At 38.5% G+C, this 18,138-nt stretch overlaps 1 protein-coding gene across 1 annotated transcript in view; it reads right to left on the bottom strand.

Moving 5' to 3' along the window:
• LOC145764379 (ankyrin repeat domain-containing protein 17-like) overlaps positions 1 to 15,477 on the bottom strand; it is a 41,305-nt gene extending 25,828 nt beyond the window's left edge. The window contains exons 1-14 of the mRNA XM_082575995.1: positions 15,436 to 15,477; positions 8,851 to 9,028; positions 8,507 to 8,666; positions 7,222 to 7,366; positions 6,307 to 6,454; positions 5,528 to 5,761; positions 5,334 to 5,428; positions 4,581 to 4,818; positions 3,813 to 4,004; positions 2,778 to 2,975; positions 2,336 to 2,457; positions 1,784 to 1,900; positions 1,052 to 1,241; positions 110 to 349 (exon numbers count right to left, since the gene is read on the bottom strand). Coding sequence (XP_082432121.1) covers positions 110 to 349; positions 1,052 to 1,241; positions 1,784 to 1,900; positions 2,336 to 2,457; positions 2,778 to 2,975; positions 3,813 to 4,004; positions 4,581 to 4,818; positions 5,334 to 5,428; positions 5,528 to 5,761; positions 6,307 to 6,454; positions 7,222 to 7,366; positions 8,507 to 8,666; positions 8,851 to 9,028; positions 15,436 to 15,477 — 2,299 coding nt within the window. The remainder of the gene's footprint in view (positions 1 to 109; positions 350 to 1,051; positions 1,242 to 1,783; positions 1,901 to 2,335; positions 2,458 to 2,777; positions 2,976 to 3,812; positions 4,005 to 4,580; positions 4,819 to 5,333; positions 5,429 to 5,527; positions 5,762 to 6,306; positions 6,455 to 7,221; positions 7,367 to 8,506; positions 8,667 to 8,850; positions 9,029 to 15,435) is intronic.
• Positions 15,478 to 18,138: the final 2,661 nt, after the last annotated feature.

Below are 18,138 nucleotides of genomic sequence, written 5' to 3'. Positions count from 1 at the left end.
AATTCGAAGCCGAAACGGCCTCGACCTAATATGAAACATTTTTAACTGTGCAAGCGATAGAATTTAGACCATTTCTCAACGTTGCAGAACGCTGAGTTCACGTACGTACCCGCATTTTCTCCAACCATGGACTTGAGAAATGATTCAACTGTGGAAGCGACATCCTTGTCCACAGCCAGTTTGCCTTCAGGGGATAATTGGGAAGACTCCTGGGACAAGAGGCCACCCTGTTGCATGAGATGGGTGACTAGGGCGGTGGTGTTGAAGGGGGCCTCGCTCCGGGGCCCAGAAAGATTTTGCTGCTGTTGGTAATACTGGAGCTGCTGTTGGTAAAACGCCTGTAGCTGACCTGAGATTGGGTGAATGGAAAGAGATTAAAACGAAGCTGCAGCAAAGTTAGAATAAATCTACGCTTAAAGACATTTTAGACTAGTTAAAAAAGCCAAAAAGACTGGTTCATTGAACACATAGAAAAAACGTCTTAATTTGTGCTGCAAGTCAGGCAAGTAAAAACAACTGAATCAAACAGCGGTCGCCGTGAAATAAGAATTGAGATTTTAATCTTGTATCAGCAATGTGCATGAGTTCAATCTCAATGTTGTCAATCCGCCACTCTATTTACTCAGCAGTTGGATGAGAATGTATGAGTAATGAAATGAATAACTACAGCGTTTCGGTTAAAGCTACGGCGAAGTAAAAACAAGTGGCAGCTCTACTGAATCATGTCATTGGCATAATCACTTCCTCCACTGCCAAAAAAGTTCCCTCAAACCTAAGACACGGGAAGTAATCGGCACTAGTTTCAAAACTTTTGGTTGGTAATACTTTGCAAAATAAACGCAGAAACTTCGTGATAGGGCTGAACAAGGCATTTTTGTGAGGGCAAATTTTTGGAAAATACACCAACTAAGCTTTTAACAAAATGGAAAAACAAAACGAAATCTTAATGAACACGAAAACACCAAGAGAACCAGAAATCTAAGACAAAACAACTGCTCACGGCACCGTGGAGATGCGTGGACAGAAAACACAATTTGAAATGTTCTCTCACTGGCGGTTTTTTCGTTATCTTCTGGCAACTGCATGTCACGGGCATCGGTTAGACAAGCAAGTTCAGAAGGATTACTTCCTCCTACAAGAGGATGTTCTGGAGCCCGATCCGGCTCCTGTGGAGGAACCACCATGGGCAGGGACTGGGTGGGGACCCGGGGAGTCGATTGTTCAGGAGAAGGAGAAGTGACCTTGAGGATAAATTCAATTCAGAGATGAGGTTTCGTAACGAAATGTATTGTTGAAATATGTGAAACTGCCCATCCAACAAATCAGCCCTTTTTACATTGAATTAACATCTCCAGACGTTAAACAGATGCAAAAAAGACTGATTTGATGGCCGCGTGACTTTCATGTCAAAAAAGAAGCAAGAACTCAAAACGTTGACGTCAAATTTTTCAACTCGTGGTGAGTTTTGAGAAAAAACATATCGTTAACTTCAACCGGTAAATTTACCATTTATGGAATAGCCACTTTCAACAGTAAAAATGCTACAGCGAGTGCAGCCTATGATACAATTAATGGAATCATAATACAAGCTGTTGGTGCTAAATACACATATCTACCAGTGGTGTACGTAACAACGTTTGAATGATGTTTATATGCTTTAAAATTTGACTTGTAAATAACGTTTGGCCAAATGCTACGATAAAAACTCAAAAACGCTTCTTCATTTATAATTGGAAAAATCGAGTTTGTTGTAAATGAATAAAAAAAGTATCGCTCGTCAAACCTGTGTGTTTTCGGGAGAGAGGGACATGAAGTTATGAGGAAAGTCTAAAAGAAGCTGAACGATCGTAGTATGGCCGCCCTTGGCAGCTTCCAACAACATGTTTGAACCATCTTTGAGCTGAAACAAATATTCGAAGGTTGGCAAAGTAACAGGTCATTTTAAGGCATAGGTAAGTCAAACTCTTCTAGCACCTGTTGCAACGTTCACCTGATGAATGCGAAAGTTAAAGCAGAAACATAAAAGTTGTTTGATTGCTTCACTGACGTTTCGCGCACAATAACAATGCACATCCTTAAAAAAGCATGTCAATGCGCAATTGCGCATGGACGTAAAGACTTGGCTGTGTTTGTGGACATGGATGCATTGTCATTGGAACCAAACGCAGTGATGTTGGCAAGGTTGAAAAAACAGAACCCAGCGAGCGAATCAGCCTTTTTTACATTGATTCAACGTCTGCAGACGATAAATCAATGTAAAAAAGGACTGATTTGCTGGCTGGGAGCCTACTAGAAAAGCAATGGACAGTTGTGCAACTTCCGAAGTCAATCTCACCTTGTGATTCGGGTCGGCACCATGACACAAGAGGAGCTCAACAACGGACAAGTGACCACAGACGCATGCCAGGGATAGTACACTATGCTCGTTGTTTTTGGTTTTTCGGTTCACATCAGCACCTGCAATGGACAATTATGGAGTGAAAAGATGTTAAGACATGAAATCTTAATGAGCAAAATCTGAGCTCAGATATCATCAACACGATTTCAGATGGAGTTTGATTGAGGGTAGGAACTAGGAATTAAGCCAACCTTTTTGTTTAAACGCAAGTGGATAGATAAAACAGTTTCTCGACAAATTAATATGATTTTAGTTCTCTCTTAGTCAGTTTTCACAAAACTCAAGTTGTATATATATAATATTCCACACGTATTTACAATGATAATGTTTTAACACTGTCCCCGGTTAAAATAACGTAAAAAAAATTCAACTGCCTCACCTCTGGAAATAAGAAACTGTACAGTGCATAGATGCCCCGCGCGAGCAGCTTTCATCAGGGGGGTGCGACCCCCTTCAGTTTCATGCTCCAACTCGCCACCCGCTGCTAAAAGATAGTCGGCAACGTCAGTGTGTCCGTGTTCAGCCGCATAGGACAAAGCAGTGTCGCCGCTCGATGTTGTTGCGTTTATGTTTGCTCCTGTGAACAAGATCGGGAATGATGCAACGGGAAAAAAGCAAAAGAGCATTCTGATACTATTACCGCAAGAAAAACACGTTTAGGAATGTTCGTATAAAGCCTTTTTTAGTACATGAATACATCTTGTAGATTGTGAAGAAAGGGGCGTTCTTCCCGGCTATCAGCACAAGGCTGAGCAACTGACTGGTAAAGCGGTGGTCGAATACGTTTGTGGCAGAATTAGTGGTGCGATACTGACGAGCCCAGCCTCATGGGCAAAACACGGTGTCTATCGCTGTCAATTCTTGCTACAAATCGGCTGCCGAGAAACACATCTTGTAGAAGTTAGCAGAGTCAATTATCACTGAAAAATTAAGCAACATTTAATGTACATCACCAATCCATGCTAAAACGTAGCTGACATACCAATTATGATTATCAACTACTGCAATAAAATCAAATTTCACAACAAAGCTGTTAATTGCAGCAGCATGTGATGAGCACTGTCCCTTCGAAATTATTCATGAAATTAAAAAATCACTTGACTTCAGCTTCTAATCTTCTGTACATTACATATATACATTATACAATGTAGATGTAGATCAAACAACACTACTGTTGCTGCGGTAACAATACTGCGGTACTTGTAAGGTAATACCGCACATATCCCGGAAGCAGAAATAAAATGCTTACAAGCCACACAATAACCAGGAAAAAATTAAGACCCGTTTTAAGTAGTTTAAGCAGAAACTACCAGAACTAGCAGCATGCAGTGAAAAGAGGTAAATACAATTGGCAAGGCCTAATCGTATTTGAAACAGGATATTGTGACAAAAAAAGCGAACTTGCTCAACATGCCTTGTTCGTATAGATATTTAACGAGGTGAAGTTGTCCCTCCTGTGCAGCTTCCATGATAGGAGTGGAACATCCGGCCTCGATATCTGCTCCGGCGCTAAGCAGGAGCTTGGCACAGCCGAGAAAACCGCCACAGCAGGCGAGGGTTAGCGCTGTTTCTTGGGTTTCTTCGGTTTTTGTGTTGACAACAGCACCTGGCGAATGGGAAAAGAAAAATTGATGGTAATTACATTGTAACAACCACCGAGAAAACAGTGATTTAGCAACTTCCAGAAATTTATTAACAAAATAGCAAGGGTTTTGAATTTTGCTTGGCACCGCGAAAACATACTTCAACTGGCGAAGTGATTTAAATGACAATGATTAAAATTTACATCTTATTGTAATGAATTTCAAAGGATTTCAAGCTAATTCCACACCCAAGACTTGAAATATGGTGAATCGAGTTTGCAATATCGGTATAGTTTCCAAAAGGAAATTGGCGACACAGCAATAAAAGATACAAGGCAAACGACTTGAACAATACGACAATCAATTGGCGTTCAAAGTTCATTTCTCTAAATCAGCGGTGCCCAAAGTGCGGCCAGCAGGAACACTACCTGAGGTCTCCACTCTCCATCTGAGTTGTAGAATATGCAATCTTAGTCCGAATTTCAAAGAAAAATGATTAAAAATGCAATGCGGTCGCTAAAACTCGCAAAAAGCGACATGTGGCAAAAAAACGTTGAGCACCCTTGCTTTAAATCTTCACCAAGTAGAAACTAAAAAACCTTTGGTAAGTAGAAGAGCAACCATCTCTTCGTGTCCTTCTCTGGCGGCCTCCATCAATGGAGTGTACCCCTCATCGTTGATTTCCTCCAAGAGAGCTCCCTTTTGAATCAAGAGATCGGCAAGTTCGACATGACCACCACAAGCAGCGAGTGTGAGTGGAGACTCAAAGCTATCGATTGGCATATTAACCTTTGCCCCATGATCAAGCAGCAACTTAGCAACCTCAACATGTCCGTCCTGTAAACGGTAACAATTCAATAAAGCAAAACTAAGAAAGATGAATCGATTTTTGTTTGAATTTGAGTTGAAAAGTCTGCGGGTTCTAGCTTTTCGATGTCGTTTTTTAAAGCGATAGTGCTTTTATCTACTTCAATAAAACGTAAAGTTTTAAGTCTTAGGAAGTTTATGGCCAACGTAAATAAAATACTTTTGTAAATTTATTTCCAGGCTGGCACTGCTACAGCTTTCATGTGGAGGATTTTGATTTTTCTAGTTTAATACAACAAAAAGAAACTGAACTTTTCGAGTTTGAAGGCCAAGTTCTTTTATAACCAATCCAGCCTGTTTTTGACATAAACTTACCTTTTAAGGTAATCCTAAACAACGCTGGTTACACTTTTTATGTAGTTTCAACGTGGCAATGCTACTGACTTTTCGGTCAGGAGCATCAAACTAAATCAATGGCCTTGCACAACGTGCAGTTAGCACAAAACAAACTTGAGAAAGAACACGTTTTGAAATCAACAACAAACCATTGACGCTTCCATAAGAGCAGTGTGCATTTCTTCTGTCTTGTGTTCCCGGTCAGCGCCAGCTTGCAAAAGAAATCGAACCATGTGTAAGTGACCTAAACACAATAATTCAAAATTCGTAAGATCAACAAGAGTTTCACAAAATCACAAGACTGGGCATTGCAGCCCATTCTGCACAGATCTGATTGACGTACCTTTGTAACAAGCTAGAGTCAGCGCAGACTCTTTGAACTCTATGGAATGTGTGTTTATCCCGGCTCCATGCTTGAGTAAAATAGCGGCTACTTCAATATGGCCTCCAGAAGCAGCCTCCATCAGCGGCGTGTGGCCGTTTGCGTTCGGATTTTCTAAACTAGCTCCCTCGCTAACCAAATAAGCGACAACATCTTCATAACCCCCGCAGCAGGCATAGGTCAGCGCTGTATTTCCTGTGTTTGAAATGTAAACACAATGACAGGCCAGCTAGATATATTTTGCTTCTTGTAAATGGATCTACGCACACATTCAGCAGAAACCATAACAAGCAAATTAACTTTTGATACAAAATTATATCAGTTAAACCTTTTGGATTCATACATTTACAAGTTTAATAAGGTTGAAAACTAACTGAAATTGGGCCGTTATGTAGACACAGGTTCAACTTGCCTTACAAAATATAGTGGTTTTTGTTTGTTACGAATTACAACCCAATTTTATTAACTGACAAACTACAGACCGCCTATCGCGCCACAAACGGGGGTTTGTGATCTGCGTGAATTGGATGACGACACAATGCAATGGCTGGGCAGCAATGCCCTTGGCATTTACAGTAGTTCAGGTCACCGCCACTTCTCAGGAGTTGTGACAGACAGAACTTCCTTGAACAGGCGAAAAAGGTCCACGATGACGTAGATTAAAAAATATTATGTAATGATAGTATACAATAGCTTGTTTTCACGCAAAATACGGTACTGATTGTTAGCATATTCCCCACCTGTGGTAGAGGCTGCATTAACTTGAGCCCCATGAGAAACTAGCAACTTAACAATATCCAAGTAGCCCCCAGAAGCGGCTTCCATAAGTGGGGTACATTCTCCTTTTCCCTTGCTGTCTTCAACATTCGCATGCATGGCTAGCAAGACCTGCAAAGTCGGAAGTCAAGTGTCTGTCCGTTAAGTGTCTGAATATCTTTTAGTTCATTTTTAAAAAAGATATAGTGGAGAAAATGCAAGACGTTTTCCACGTAGAATAACCCAACCATCAAAATCTGTCATTTTTACATTGATTCAACTTCTGCAGACGTTCAATCAGTGCAAAAATGACGGATTTTGTTGTCTGGGAACTGGTTGATTTGAAAAAGCAGTGGAAAATATGAAGTGGAAAAGAAAGAAAAGATAATAAGAATAATGCGCAAAGGTTGCCTTCGTAAGCTGCTGGTTTAGAAGAGCAAGATAGCAACAGTTGAGTTTGCTTCGAAGTCTTTCACTGGACTTGTTTGTAAGATAAGTTGAAGCGTCTGCATAAGGAGGGACTGAAAGCAAAATCTAGGAAAATAAAGAAGAGATCAAAAAGGTCAAAGAACTGAATTTAAGTCTCACAAGGTACTGTGCAGCTTTTAAAAACCTGGATCTTCACGAGATACAATGGCAAATGAAAAATATTAATCTTATTAAATATTTACACAAAACTGATACCGATGATAAATCAACAATCATTGAAACTTATTTTTAACCATACGCTCTGGCAAAAGGAAGTAAAAGTTATGTTAATGGTAGCAGAACTTAAAACGGAAAGAATACTTGACATCACTGTCTAAATGCAACAGAACTTAAAACGGAAAGAATATTTGACATCACTGTCTAAATATGCAACATCACCAAGACAATGAATAATTTAAAACCTAACAAACCTCGGCCAGTTCATAGTAACCAGCAGAACATGCCAGTGACAACAAACTCTCTCCGTCTTCTGTGGTTTCGTTTGCACTTCGACCTTCAAAAAGAAACTTGCGTACTGTGTTGACGTCACCGTCGCTGCAAGCTTCCACTAAAGTTCTATACAAGCAGATAATTGAATTGTTGTACGCTTTGCATCAACTTAGAAGCATAAGTTTGATATTAAATGGAGTAGGAAGATAAATATTTTGACGGTGACAACAATGCAACGTTGCTCTACAACAAGTACAATAAGGACAATAACGCCTGGGATCCATCGGCAAGATCTTCTTCACACTGATCTTCAATCACACTTTCAATAAAGGTCTCATTAAAAGTTACATTATTATTAAAGTTTCAATCACCAAGCGGTAAACTGATCCTAGTTTTGTCAATAAATGAAGAGTAGAATCAGAAGGCGATCAAAGAAAGTAGGCGGGAATCTTCATACGTGTTATTAATTATTATCTCAAACCGTGCCGCAATCAGGCAGGCAGTTGCTTTCTAATTTGCTTTGTAACGAAGTATTATATTTAACACCCTCACCACTGCTTCTAGTACCTAAGATGGGTTTCATTCCGGTTGTTAGGATGGCACCGATAAGTCAATATTGCAGAAACGATAAGACAAAACTAGTCTCTACTTTTACATCGTTTCAATGTCATAACAACGGTAAACTTGTTCTCACTGGGGGTGTGTGACAACTGATACGGGATTGTATGTTGTCGGTACTGGGTTAGTACAGAGTTTTGCAATGAAAAAGTACTTGAAAAAAAATCATTTTAATCATTGAACAACAAATTTTCATAAATAGTGCGATACCGTATTGCAGTTACAATTTACAACGAAGCAGTCAAACTCCGATAACCATCATACGTCGCGGAAATGGATTAGATCTAGGCCAGAATTTCCAGAAAAACGATAAAAATAAATAACGGGAAGTAAAAGATAAGTGTATGAGGAATAGGTTTTGCTGTTCCAACCTTTTGATGTACAGTATAGTGGCATTTTGCCACGCAGAAGCGGTTCTTTGCTAACTAGAACGTTTTGAGTAGAAACACGTTAGTGGTACAACCGGAATGGCCCGTTTCGGTGAGTCCGACTCTTAACGGGGGATTTTTTCAATTTTTTTTTTTTAATTATTGGGTACCGCAGCCTAATTATCATTGCCGTTTTAGAGTTAGGGGTTAGAGGTTAGGAACTCACCGAATCGGACTCACCGAATAGTAGCAGACCCGTGGTACAACCTAGAATACTTACCTTCCTTGCGCTGGTTCAATGGCGCTATCACTGTCAGCTTTCATCTTGGAAAGTGCGGCAGCTGCCTCGTCCAGTGCACATGACACTGATGACGACAGGCGACGTAACACTTCCGGGTCGGCGAAAGCCTTTCCATCCGAGGTGGAGAGTTTACCGATTCCTAAACAAAGCAAAACTTGCAAAACTTACAACTGAAATATGTCACAGTACAAAAGTAAAGCTTCGCGGAAAATAAAATGGTCAAAACAGTGCTTAAATGCAAAAAATAACCGAAGAGTTGCATTACACATGGCGGCCAACAAAAATCCTTATGATCTATCTTCTATCAAAACGTGCAAACAGACCAGCAGCTTCAAGAAGAGCTTCCAGTCTGGCTTGGGTTTCAGCATCTACAGATATTTGGTCGTCGCTATTGCTTTCGCCTGACGTCGCATGGCCAGTGGCAGCAAGTAATGCCAATTTGGAGGCAAGAGTGGAGTGATTAGTTCCCAAACTATCTTGATCAAAGACATAAGATTCCAACTGAAACAAGAAGGTGAAAGGAGAAAAGTTAATCAATTACTTCAACGATGATTGTTAAGGATTCAAAACCGAATAATAAATCTTTAAAAGTAATATTTGTGAATATTCTTATGCATATTCGGTCGGAGTTCTACGTTCTGTGATGCAATTGCATATTTAAGTAACAGAATCGCAATAATGCCTAACGATTAAACAGTAAAGATGTAAGTCACAACATTTTCTATAGAAATTAACAAGCAGTCATAAATTCGATCTAAGATTGCTAAGAATAACACAGAATTTGAGTTTAAGACAGTGAGATACAAGTTTACAACACAATTCCCAAAGGGCAACAGGTCATACAAACCACCCAAGGGCATTGTGGCCACAAGGCATGGCAAAAACTTAGAATTGGCAAGGCTAACAAACGAATCATTCTTGCTCTCAACATTCAACCTAGCACACATTTATAATAATCTGCTCCAAAATTTATTTATAAATATAATATTATGATATATATACTGATACAAGCCTTAAAGCAGCCGGCGGCCATCGCGGCCATGGCCGCTAAGTAGTGCTTGAATGACCGCCTGTGCTACCTCCTCCGTCGGCCAAGTTTGGCCGCCGGTTTCTTCTAGCCAATTATTTTATTTTCGCAATAGAATGATCGTGGATTAAATGTCGAAAATATGTAGTATCAAAGAGTGACGCAGAATTAGGTCAGCGCATCATAGTCACTATTGAATACATCCAGCTGCGATCACCAGCGCTGTAAGTCTTGTTTGCAATTCCCGATGTTTATTTTAACGAAGTGTTAATCCGAAGTGCTAATTTACATCGGCTGGCAATATTGTCGTTTTTATAATAACATTGAATCGTTGTTAAAAAGGAGAACTAGGTTAGTTGACATCCGTAGGTAAAACTTCATAGTTGAGAACGCTGTGGGTTAGTGACTTCACACCCTCAATGGTGACATCATAACGGAATAAATGGTCAGGTTTTATGAAAGGCGGTATGCAGTTGAAACAATTTACTGAGCTGCAAGCAGTTAAAATAATTTAGGGTCGTTAGATAGTCCTGCAATACCGGATTACAATCCCGATAAAGCATTTAATGCGTGGTACAACGATTCTATTGAAAGACGTCGCCCAGACTTCAACAACGCTAAGTGATCATTTTAACATTGTTGCAAGTTTAATGCTATTTACTTGTGCTATCGTTATTGTATTTTGGCCTCCAAGTACTCAGATTTGGCAGCCGAGAAGGAGCTCTCGGTAGGCCACGATGGCTGCCGGAAAAAAACACGAGTTTTAAGGCCTGTGATATTTTCAATACTACATTAGGGTTAGCTCCTGTGACAACATATCCTCAAATGACACGAGAAATCAGTGTAAACCAGTCTGTGCTGACCACTCATGGCAGGGTCTGCTACTATTTGGTGAGTCCGATTCGGTGAGTTCCTAACCTCTAACCTTAAAACGGCAATGATAATTAGGCTACGGTACCCGATAATTTAAAAAAAAAAATTGAAAAAATCCCCCGTTAAGGGATCGGACTCACCGAATCGGACTCACCGAAATGGGCCATTCCGCTCATGGCATGTAGCAGACATACACAGTGAAACTACTTTGCAATACATCGCACAACTAACGTTTTATAATACAAGACACGTTCCTTTTCAAATTTACTTTGAAGCACGTGTAGCAAAGCAATGAGATAACTTTAACCACTTCAAAAAAGCTACCAAATTGTTTAATCTTTGAAACTAATACGTTACAATACAGTGGATTTTCACTCAACCTAACATGCACTGTATAACCTAAAAAAATATTATCATTATCATCCAAATTAGGTTTTGTCCTCATTAGTGGGGTGTGGGGGTAGCAGATTCTTTCCTTGCAGCAATTGCCTTCACTACTAAGGAAATATGAAGATTAGAAATGAAAGAAACAGTCTTATTCCTGTGAGGTCAATTGGTCTAGTACAGTGATTGAATTAAGTGATGTGAAGTATTTTGTAGGAAATCATGCTAAATATTTCTACAATATGAAAACTTTTAATACATCAATACAACAGTTTTTATTCTAATCAAATTATTAGCACATAAAGTAGGTATGATCCTTGGGCTATTTAAAGCACAGCTATGCCATGCAATGTAAAATTCACTCACTGCCATGGTTTTGGTTTTAATTAAGCTTCTTGAGAAAGAATATTACTGTATTTTGAAAGGCAATTATATTTCCTTTCCTTGTGATCAAAACGAAAATAGAAAGCATAAAAACCCAAAATGCAGAAAGTATTGCAAGTTCCTTCTTTTTCTTGTAGCAAGTTCATTTCTTGGTGTCATAGAGGAGCTGCACAATGTGCAGTGCACAACTGCACATTTAGTAAGATTCTCAACTTAAAACCTGGGTGTTAGAAAAGGTCATGGCTTTGCTTAGCACACCATGCTCTCTTCATCACCATTTATCGACGAAGAAACTTCAAGATCAATAGCGGCGCTGGTTCGACTCTCGGGGTGTGCGCTTGAGCAACGCACGTTAACACTTTGCTCCTCAAAGGGAGGCCAGATTTGGCCCCCCCCTCATATTTCCTTTAATTATTTGAAGCACAGTAACGCCATGCACTTGGTTTTTCTTGACTTTTCCTAAAATTGCCAGGCGGATCTGATGATATTAAATTTGATGCTAAAAGTTGTGTAGTTTTCTTGTAAATTCAAGATTTTGGTGAATTTTTGCTATTTCTAGCTAACTTCCAGCAAAGCGTGAAATGGATTACATTGCGATGACAAGCCATAAGCTCATAATTGCTTCGTGCATCGATATGCGCGAGCAGAGAGAAGCATCCTCTTGCTTTCTTTTGTTTGGTTTGACCTCAATAATACAAAGCGCGTTATTTCTTATGCTACAAAGAAAAGCCAGTGATCGCAAAGCTGTTAATTAGAAACAATAATAGCAAGCTTTTTTGCGTTATCAGCTCTACAAAGAAGAATAGCAATCCACGATCAAAATAGTAGGCTATGGAGGCCACAAACTATTCAAAACAGTTGTTTCAAGCAGATAATATTCATTGACGAATAAAAAACGTTACAATAAGAAATCTTCTCTTGGATAAAGACACGAAAACCTGGTTTCGAAATAAACGTTCTATGGAAATGCTCTCATTGACAAAACTTGCAATTGAGGAAATGTATCACTGCAAATGCTTTTGGGAGAAGCCTGAGAAATAGCGTTTTTGCAAACAGTAATTGTGAGATACACTCAAAATTATGAGATAGGCTCCATTTACACGTAGCAGCTAACTCGATGGCGTCCCTTCACTGCTTTATGTCGCCTACTTGTTGTTATGTCCTGTATTTTTGTTTCACAGTGCACTGTGTTTTGTTCCAAAGAGCGCAAAATAAAGATGATAATGCCTCATCTACATTACAAAATATTTTGTAATGTAGGCCTACAAACAAAATGTACAATGTACATTACAAAATATTTTGTACTGTAGACGAGGCATAAATTTAGGCGTCACATAAGACAAACAACAAATCAGCTTTCTTCATCATTGATTCAACATCTGAATACGTTGCGCCAATGTATAAGAGGCCGGCTATTGTGAAGACCCGCCATTTATAAACGATCCGATTATACCAAAAGTGGGACAAACTAGTGGATCAAAGAATGAATAAATAATGCTGAGAAAACTAAATCTAAGTGACGAACAATACCGATGTCTTCATTTATCTTGGAAAAATGCTGCCTAAACTTATCAACAAAAAATACAGTAAATAACGGCAAGGATCCCGAAAGCAGAATTTGCTCGACTTTGGCATGAATTTAGTCAGACATCTACAGTAATAATTCCACACATACAATAACGGGCTCTCAACTGCTGTAAGATACATAATAATCAACCTGGTTCTGGGCGATTTGTGTAACAGTTTAGGGGAAGACACTACTTGAAATGATGCACCACACAAAAAATTTTCAATGAAGACTGAGTCTAAAAACCGATGTGGATAGTGCTGCACAATAACTTTAAGTTTAGGACAGAAGAGGCACAAAATATCACGATAAAAATAAAGACCTTGTGGGAAATTTTCGAGAATCATAACACGATGTAAATACCATAAACGCTTAGTTTGCATGCTGCTCTAAGCTGGCCGGCAACCACAAAGGTAGACAATAGCTTACAGGCAGTTTATAATTCGATAACAGCGCAATAAACATTATAAATACGTAAACCGACAATTTTCTTTTACAAACGTTTTACGTCTAATAGTAAATTTAGACGTAAAACAATTTTTTGTGAAGCACTTGCAAACCACGGTTTTGTAAAATAATTCATCATTATTATTTTTTACTTCTCGGATATTGTAAAACGTCATCAGCAAAATCACAAAAAAAAAATTCATTACTTCAATGTAGTAGGCCTAAGAATTTTTTATAGAATTGTAGCCACGTTGTTTCAACAAAGAAGCCATTTTTAGCAATGTAAAGTTATAGAAAATAATTTGCAATCATGCAAATGGTTGCAAAGAATCTAGGAAGTCTTCTCACAATCTGGCACAAAATGATTATGTTTATTGTATCTCAGTAAAATGTTTTACGATAAACTTTGAAGCTTCGTTATAATCATTTTTATCTTTGAAGTCAAACGTTATTTTTTTTTGGCCAGAAACATAATCACTGCCTTGCTGACGTTGTCGCTTTTACGCGTATTTTTAGTGCTTCAAACAATAAGGACCCAGTCAGCAATCCAGTCCTTTTACATTGATTCAACATTTGTAAACGTTAAATTTATGTAGGTTTGCTGACTGTGGGTTGTTTCACATTTCTTTTGTTTACGCATGTTCCTCAATTCGCTGTTGCATTATTTCGACGCTGGCTGACTAAAAATGTATTTTCAAATTGATTGACACAATCTTCAATAAAAAGTGAGCTTCGAACTTAGCTTTGTTGATGTAAATGCTGTATTTTTTGTGGATGTAATTTATGAGTCATGTTTATAAACACCCGTAAGCGAAATGACTTATGATGTGGCCTGCATGATATTTGTGATGCGACTTGACACAAATCCACAATTTCAAAAGCACCTAATTTGAACTTAGAAATTTCAGATTATTTCAACAACTTGTTCAATTGTCTTCTCTCTACTAAAAATATTCATACTACAGACTCAATTGTAGACCTAAAATACACAAACGAAGATGTAAACAGCTATTCAAGCAGGCTAAGGTGTTACTTATGAGAAATTTGGTTCCATAAAACTAGAAGCTAGCCATGAGTTTCGGAATGCATTAGTTTAGGATAAAAATGTAAGACAACAAACGCAGTTTTGTTTTTTTCAAATTCGTGTAACAATATTACTCTGATTGTAACTATTTTAGAATCAGTGAGTAGCTTACAATAAGATTTGCTCGCAAGTCGTAAATTCTAATCAATGCAATGATTCGGCACACCGCACACACACTTCGTGCGTTCGATCGAGCTCTTTGTTATTTAGAAGTTTGCATGAAATCGGATTAGCACGGTTAATTAAAGGCGGCAAGTTAAATCAAAATTGTCGTTTTTGGGTACCTTTGCAAAAATTGAAATATCAAGTTTAACATATAAAATTTTAAAATAATGAGTTTTCAAACTTATAGACAAATGATTTGCTTTCACACCAGTGCAACTTCTGTTGAAATAGCATCAGCGGATAACACGTAACAGCTGATTGAATTTGATCCAAAAACGGCCCCCCCTTGAGCAGTTAACTTCCAAAAAAACGTTGAAAAGCAAAGGGTTAAGGGCTGCTCTCCATTCAGCGGCATCTAATGGATGGAATAATTCCCCGACAACAAGCCTTCAACAATCGGAAACTTCACTCTGTCAATCTCGGTGACCGGGCCTGCATCAGTGATTCAAAGCCTCTACAAGTATGCAAAACTGCCAGGATTAAGCTCTGCAAGAAGCTTTCACAGTCCGAGGATAAAGATTCAATCAAAGTCTCTTTGAAGTTTCTTTGCAGATAGGTTCTACATCTTGCTTACTTGAAATCAAAACTGGATACCCGTACTTTAAACTACGCAACTTTGCAACGCAACTTCATCATGTCCAAATGATGTTAACATGGAAAGCAAACAAGTGATGAGCGCAACTTATAAATAACTGTTTTTCTCACTCAACATCCAAAGACCACTCATCTGATTATATTTCAATTGAACAAACGTTTTGTAACTGAATCGTGATCATGTTGGAGGTACTCTAAGGAGCACATGAAAGAATCATTGACCAAAGAATTACCCTAGCACTGTTTTATACATCATATGGAAAAAAGAGTTAACAACAGAGAACATTATAATTTATGAAGCATATGTCATATATAAGTCCATATACAGACATAAATTCAAAGAAAAATGGTCTCCAGGCTAATTCTTTAAAAGTTAGATTTACCTCTGAAGTTTCTTCTTCATCAGTCTGCGACATTTCAAGCATTCTTTAAACACAATCTCACTTTTTTTTAGTTGTATACTTCATGTACAAACTTAAGCTAAAAACAAAAGCAAATTTAGTTACCGTACCAGTCAAAGAGGCTAGCCAATTTTCTAAGCATTGATCTGCATGACAGCTATTTTGTTTTCCATAATTTCAATAACAACTGCCCACATTACAGTTTTTAAAAATCTGGCTTTTGGATAATTCTTAGTACATATTGTGTGAGTTGATATTTTGCAGCATCAGTCCTCGAATTTAGCGGCGGCACACGGCAATTGCCGTGGTAAATGCCGCCGCAAACGTCATAATGGCCATTCTGCTACGGCAATAAAAATGCCGTCGCAAAATGAGCATTTAATTCGGACAAAAATTGTTCAAAATTTCTTCCTGTTTGATTTACTCGCAGCAAGAGTTTAATCAGCAGGAGTTTAATCAGCAGAAACACCGCACCAAGACCTCACCTCGCACTATTTTACTTGCTGTGAGCACTCACGCAGACTACGAAATTACCATATTTTTACTTTGCAAAAACGTTGACGAGGCCAAACGGCAAAAGTTGAAATTGCCTCGGCAATTGCTGCGAACGTTTATTACGAAAAAGTTGCACCAAAGCACGTTCAACGAGAAGAGAAAAAAATAATCGAATAGTCTATCACGACCGCACGGTTTGATTTGTTGTGATGTAATAATACCAAAAGTAGCGATAAAGTGATCAACGCGATACGCACGCTGCTACGGTGATTCACGTTATAACTCATTGGGGGGGAGGGAAAGTAAGTTAATTTTGGGTTGATTCAACGTTCGAGTCAGCACAAATCGATTTAATTTTCCCGGCGAGTAGAGTTATATTGCGTAACAACAATGCCCAATAAGAAATTTACGTTTGTTTTACATTAATTCGACATCTAGCGACGCTAAATTATCATGAAATAACGTTAATTGCTCAATCAGGTACCGATAACAAATCAATAGCTCCCTGCGAGAAGATTGCCTCGATTTACGTTACAGTAGGCTACACTAACATAATTTCGGCACAATTAGGATACTGCGAGCAACACAAAGTCTGTTGGATAAAGAACTAGTCAGAATCGGAATCATCGGAGGATGAGGTTGTCGCGTCGTCACTGGAATACTTGAAGACGCAAAACTGCCCGTTCATGAACGCTCGATGCCATATGATCGGAAGCATTACTTACCTTTACTGCCGAAGAACCATTTATCCAATTTTGTACCACTTTTTATATTCGCAACGACACCGGTCAAAAATAAGCATTCGATGAAAGAATAACTTTTGCGTAACAATTAAGCCAGTATTGATAAGGTTGCAAACTTTTTACAGTTCACAAGAGCATTGTCAGCACATAAAATAGCGTGCGTGATGCTCTGGGCTACCGCCGTGTGACACACGATGAAGAAGAAGCGCATAAAATTTCGTTTGATTAAAGCATACGGCAATTGCCGCCGCAATCCAAGGTTTGTTGATTTGGCGACGGCAATGTTTTTGCCGTCGTAGATGGAAGCTAATTTCGAGGGCTGCAGCATGAATGATAAATTACAAAATTTAAAAACTGGCTGTGCTTTATTTGTGTGTTACAGCAATTCTCAAACTGTGCGTAGCCACGCACTCTTAAGTCATTTGATGTTTTAAAGGGCATCACACAAACATAAAAAAAGTTAAAACTTCTACAAAGCTATATGTATGCTCAACTTAATTCTTGAGACAGCAGATTGTTGATGAATGCTTAACTTACACTGCAGACTAATGGTTGTATTTTTATTAGCACTCACAGTTTTGCTATGACTGTGATTACAATTGAAAAAAGGGAGAAATGTTGTGTAAAGGTTGCAAATATTCTTTTAATTTTGATAAATTTTATAGAAAAACATTAAATCAGTAAATAGATTTACTAATTTCGACCCTGTGGGCCAACAAATAACTTTATTAATACCATCAATTGTCACAAGTACGTCGCGAGTTCAGCAAATTCTTCGAAGTGTGGCGATTTGAAACTTATGAAACATTATTTTGTTTTCATTAGGAAACGCGATATACCTGAACATCAAACAAAAATTTTTAGTGCAACTGCTTTGAAGGCACCAAAAGAGGTCCACCAAGACAAAAAGGTTGAAAACCAGAGCACTAGGCAGAAGTGGGCACATGCTACTTTAAAAATAGCACAATAGCCGCTACTCAGGCAAAAGTAGAGCGCGCTGCGCACTACCGCTATCAATCGATAAAAGTAGAGTGCTAGAAGCTACTTTTGTCTTAAACTGACACAGGAAGCACTTTGTGACCTCAAAATGACCTTGAAAAATAATGATATCATTTGTTTACACTAATTTTAATGTCATTATAGAAAACACGTTCTATGTAAAGTTTATTGTAACGCATTTTTAAAAAACACAAGCATTTTAAAATGCATGTCACTGAGTCCTGCCAGCTTTGGCTTTAGCACATCTTTTCCAACAAAGAAAAATCTCTCCACCGCAACACTGTGAAGGAATGTGTTTGTTATACCGTATTTAATGGAGACATTATAAATCGCCAATACAAAAGCTCAAGGACTTGCTTCTGTCTAAAAAAAGCCTCCACAATTAACTTTTCTTTCCATACCAACATTTCATGTGATAGCACCAAAACACCAAAAAACTCATCGTTGT

The sequence above is a fragment of the Aplidium turbinatum genome, chromosome 2, assembly GCF_918807975.1.
Source record: "Aplidium turbinatum chromosome 2, kaAplTurb1.1, whole genome shotgun sequence".
Taxonomy (NCBI): domain Eukaryota; kingdom Metazoa; phylum Chordata; class Ascidiacea; order Aplousobranchia; family Polyclinidae; genus Aplidium; species Aplidium turbinatum.
This window is presented reverse-complemented; position numbering and strand designations above follow the sequence as displayed.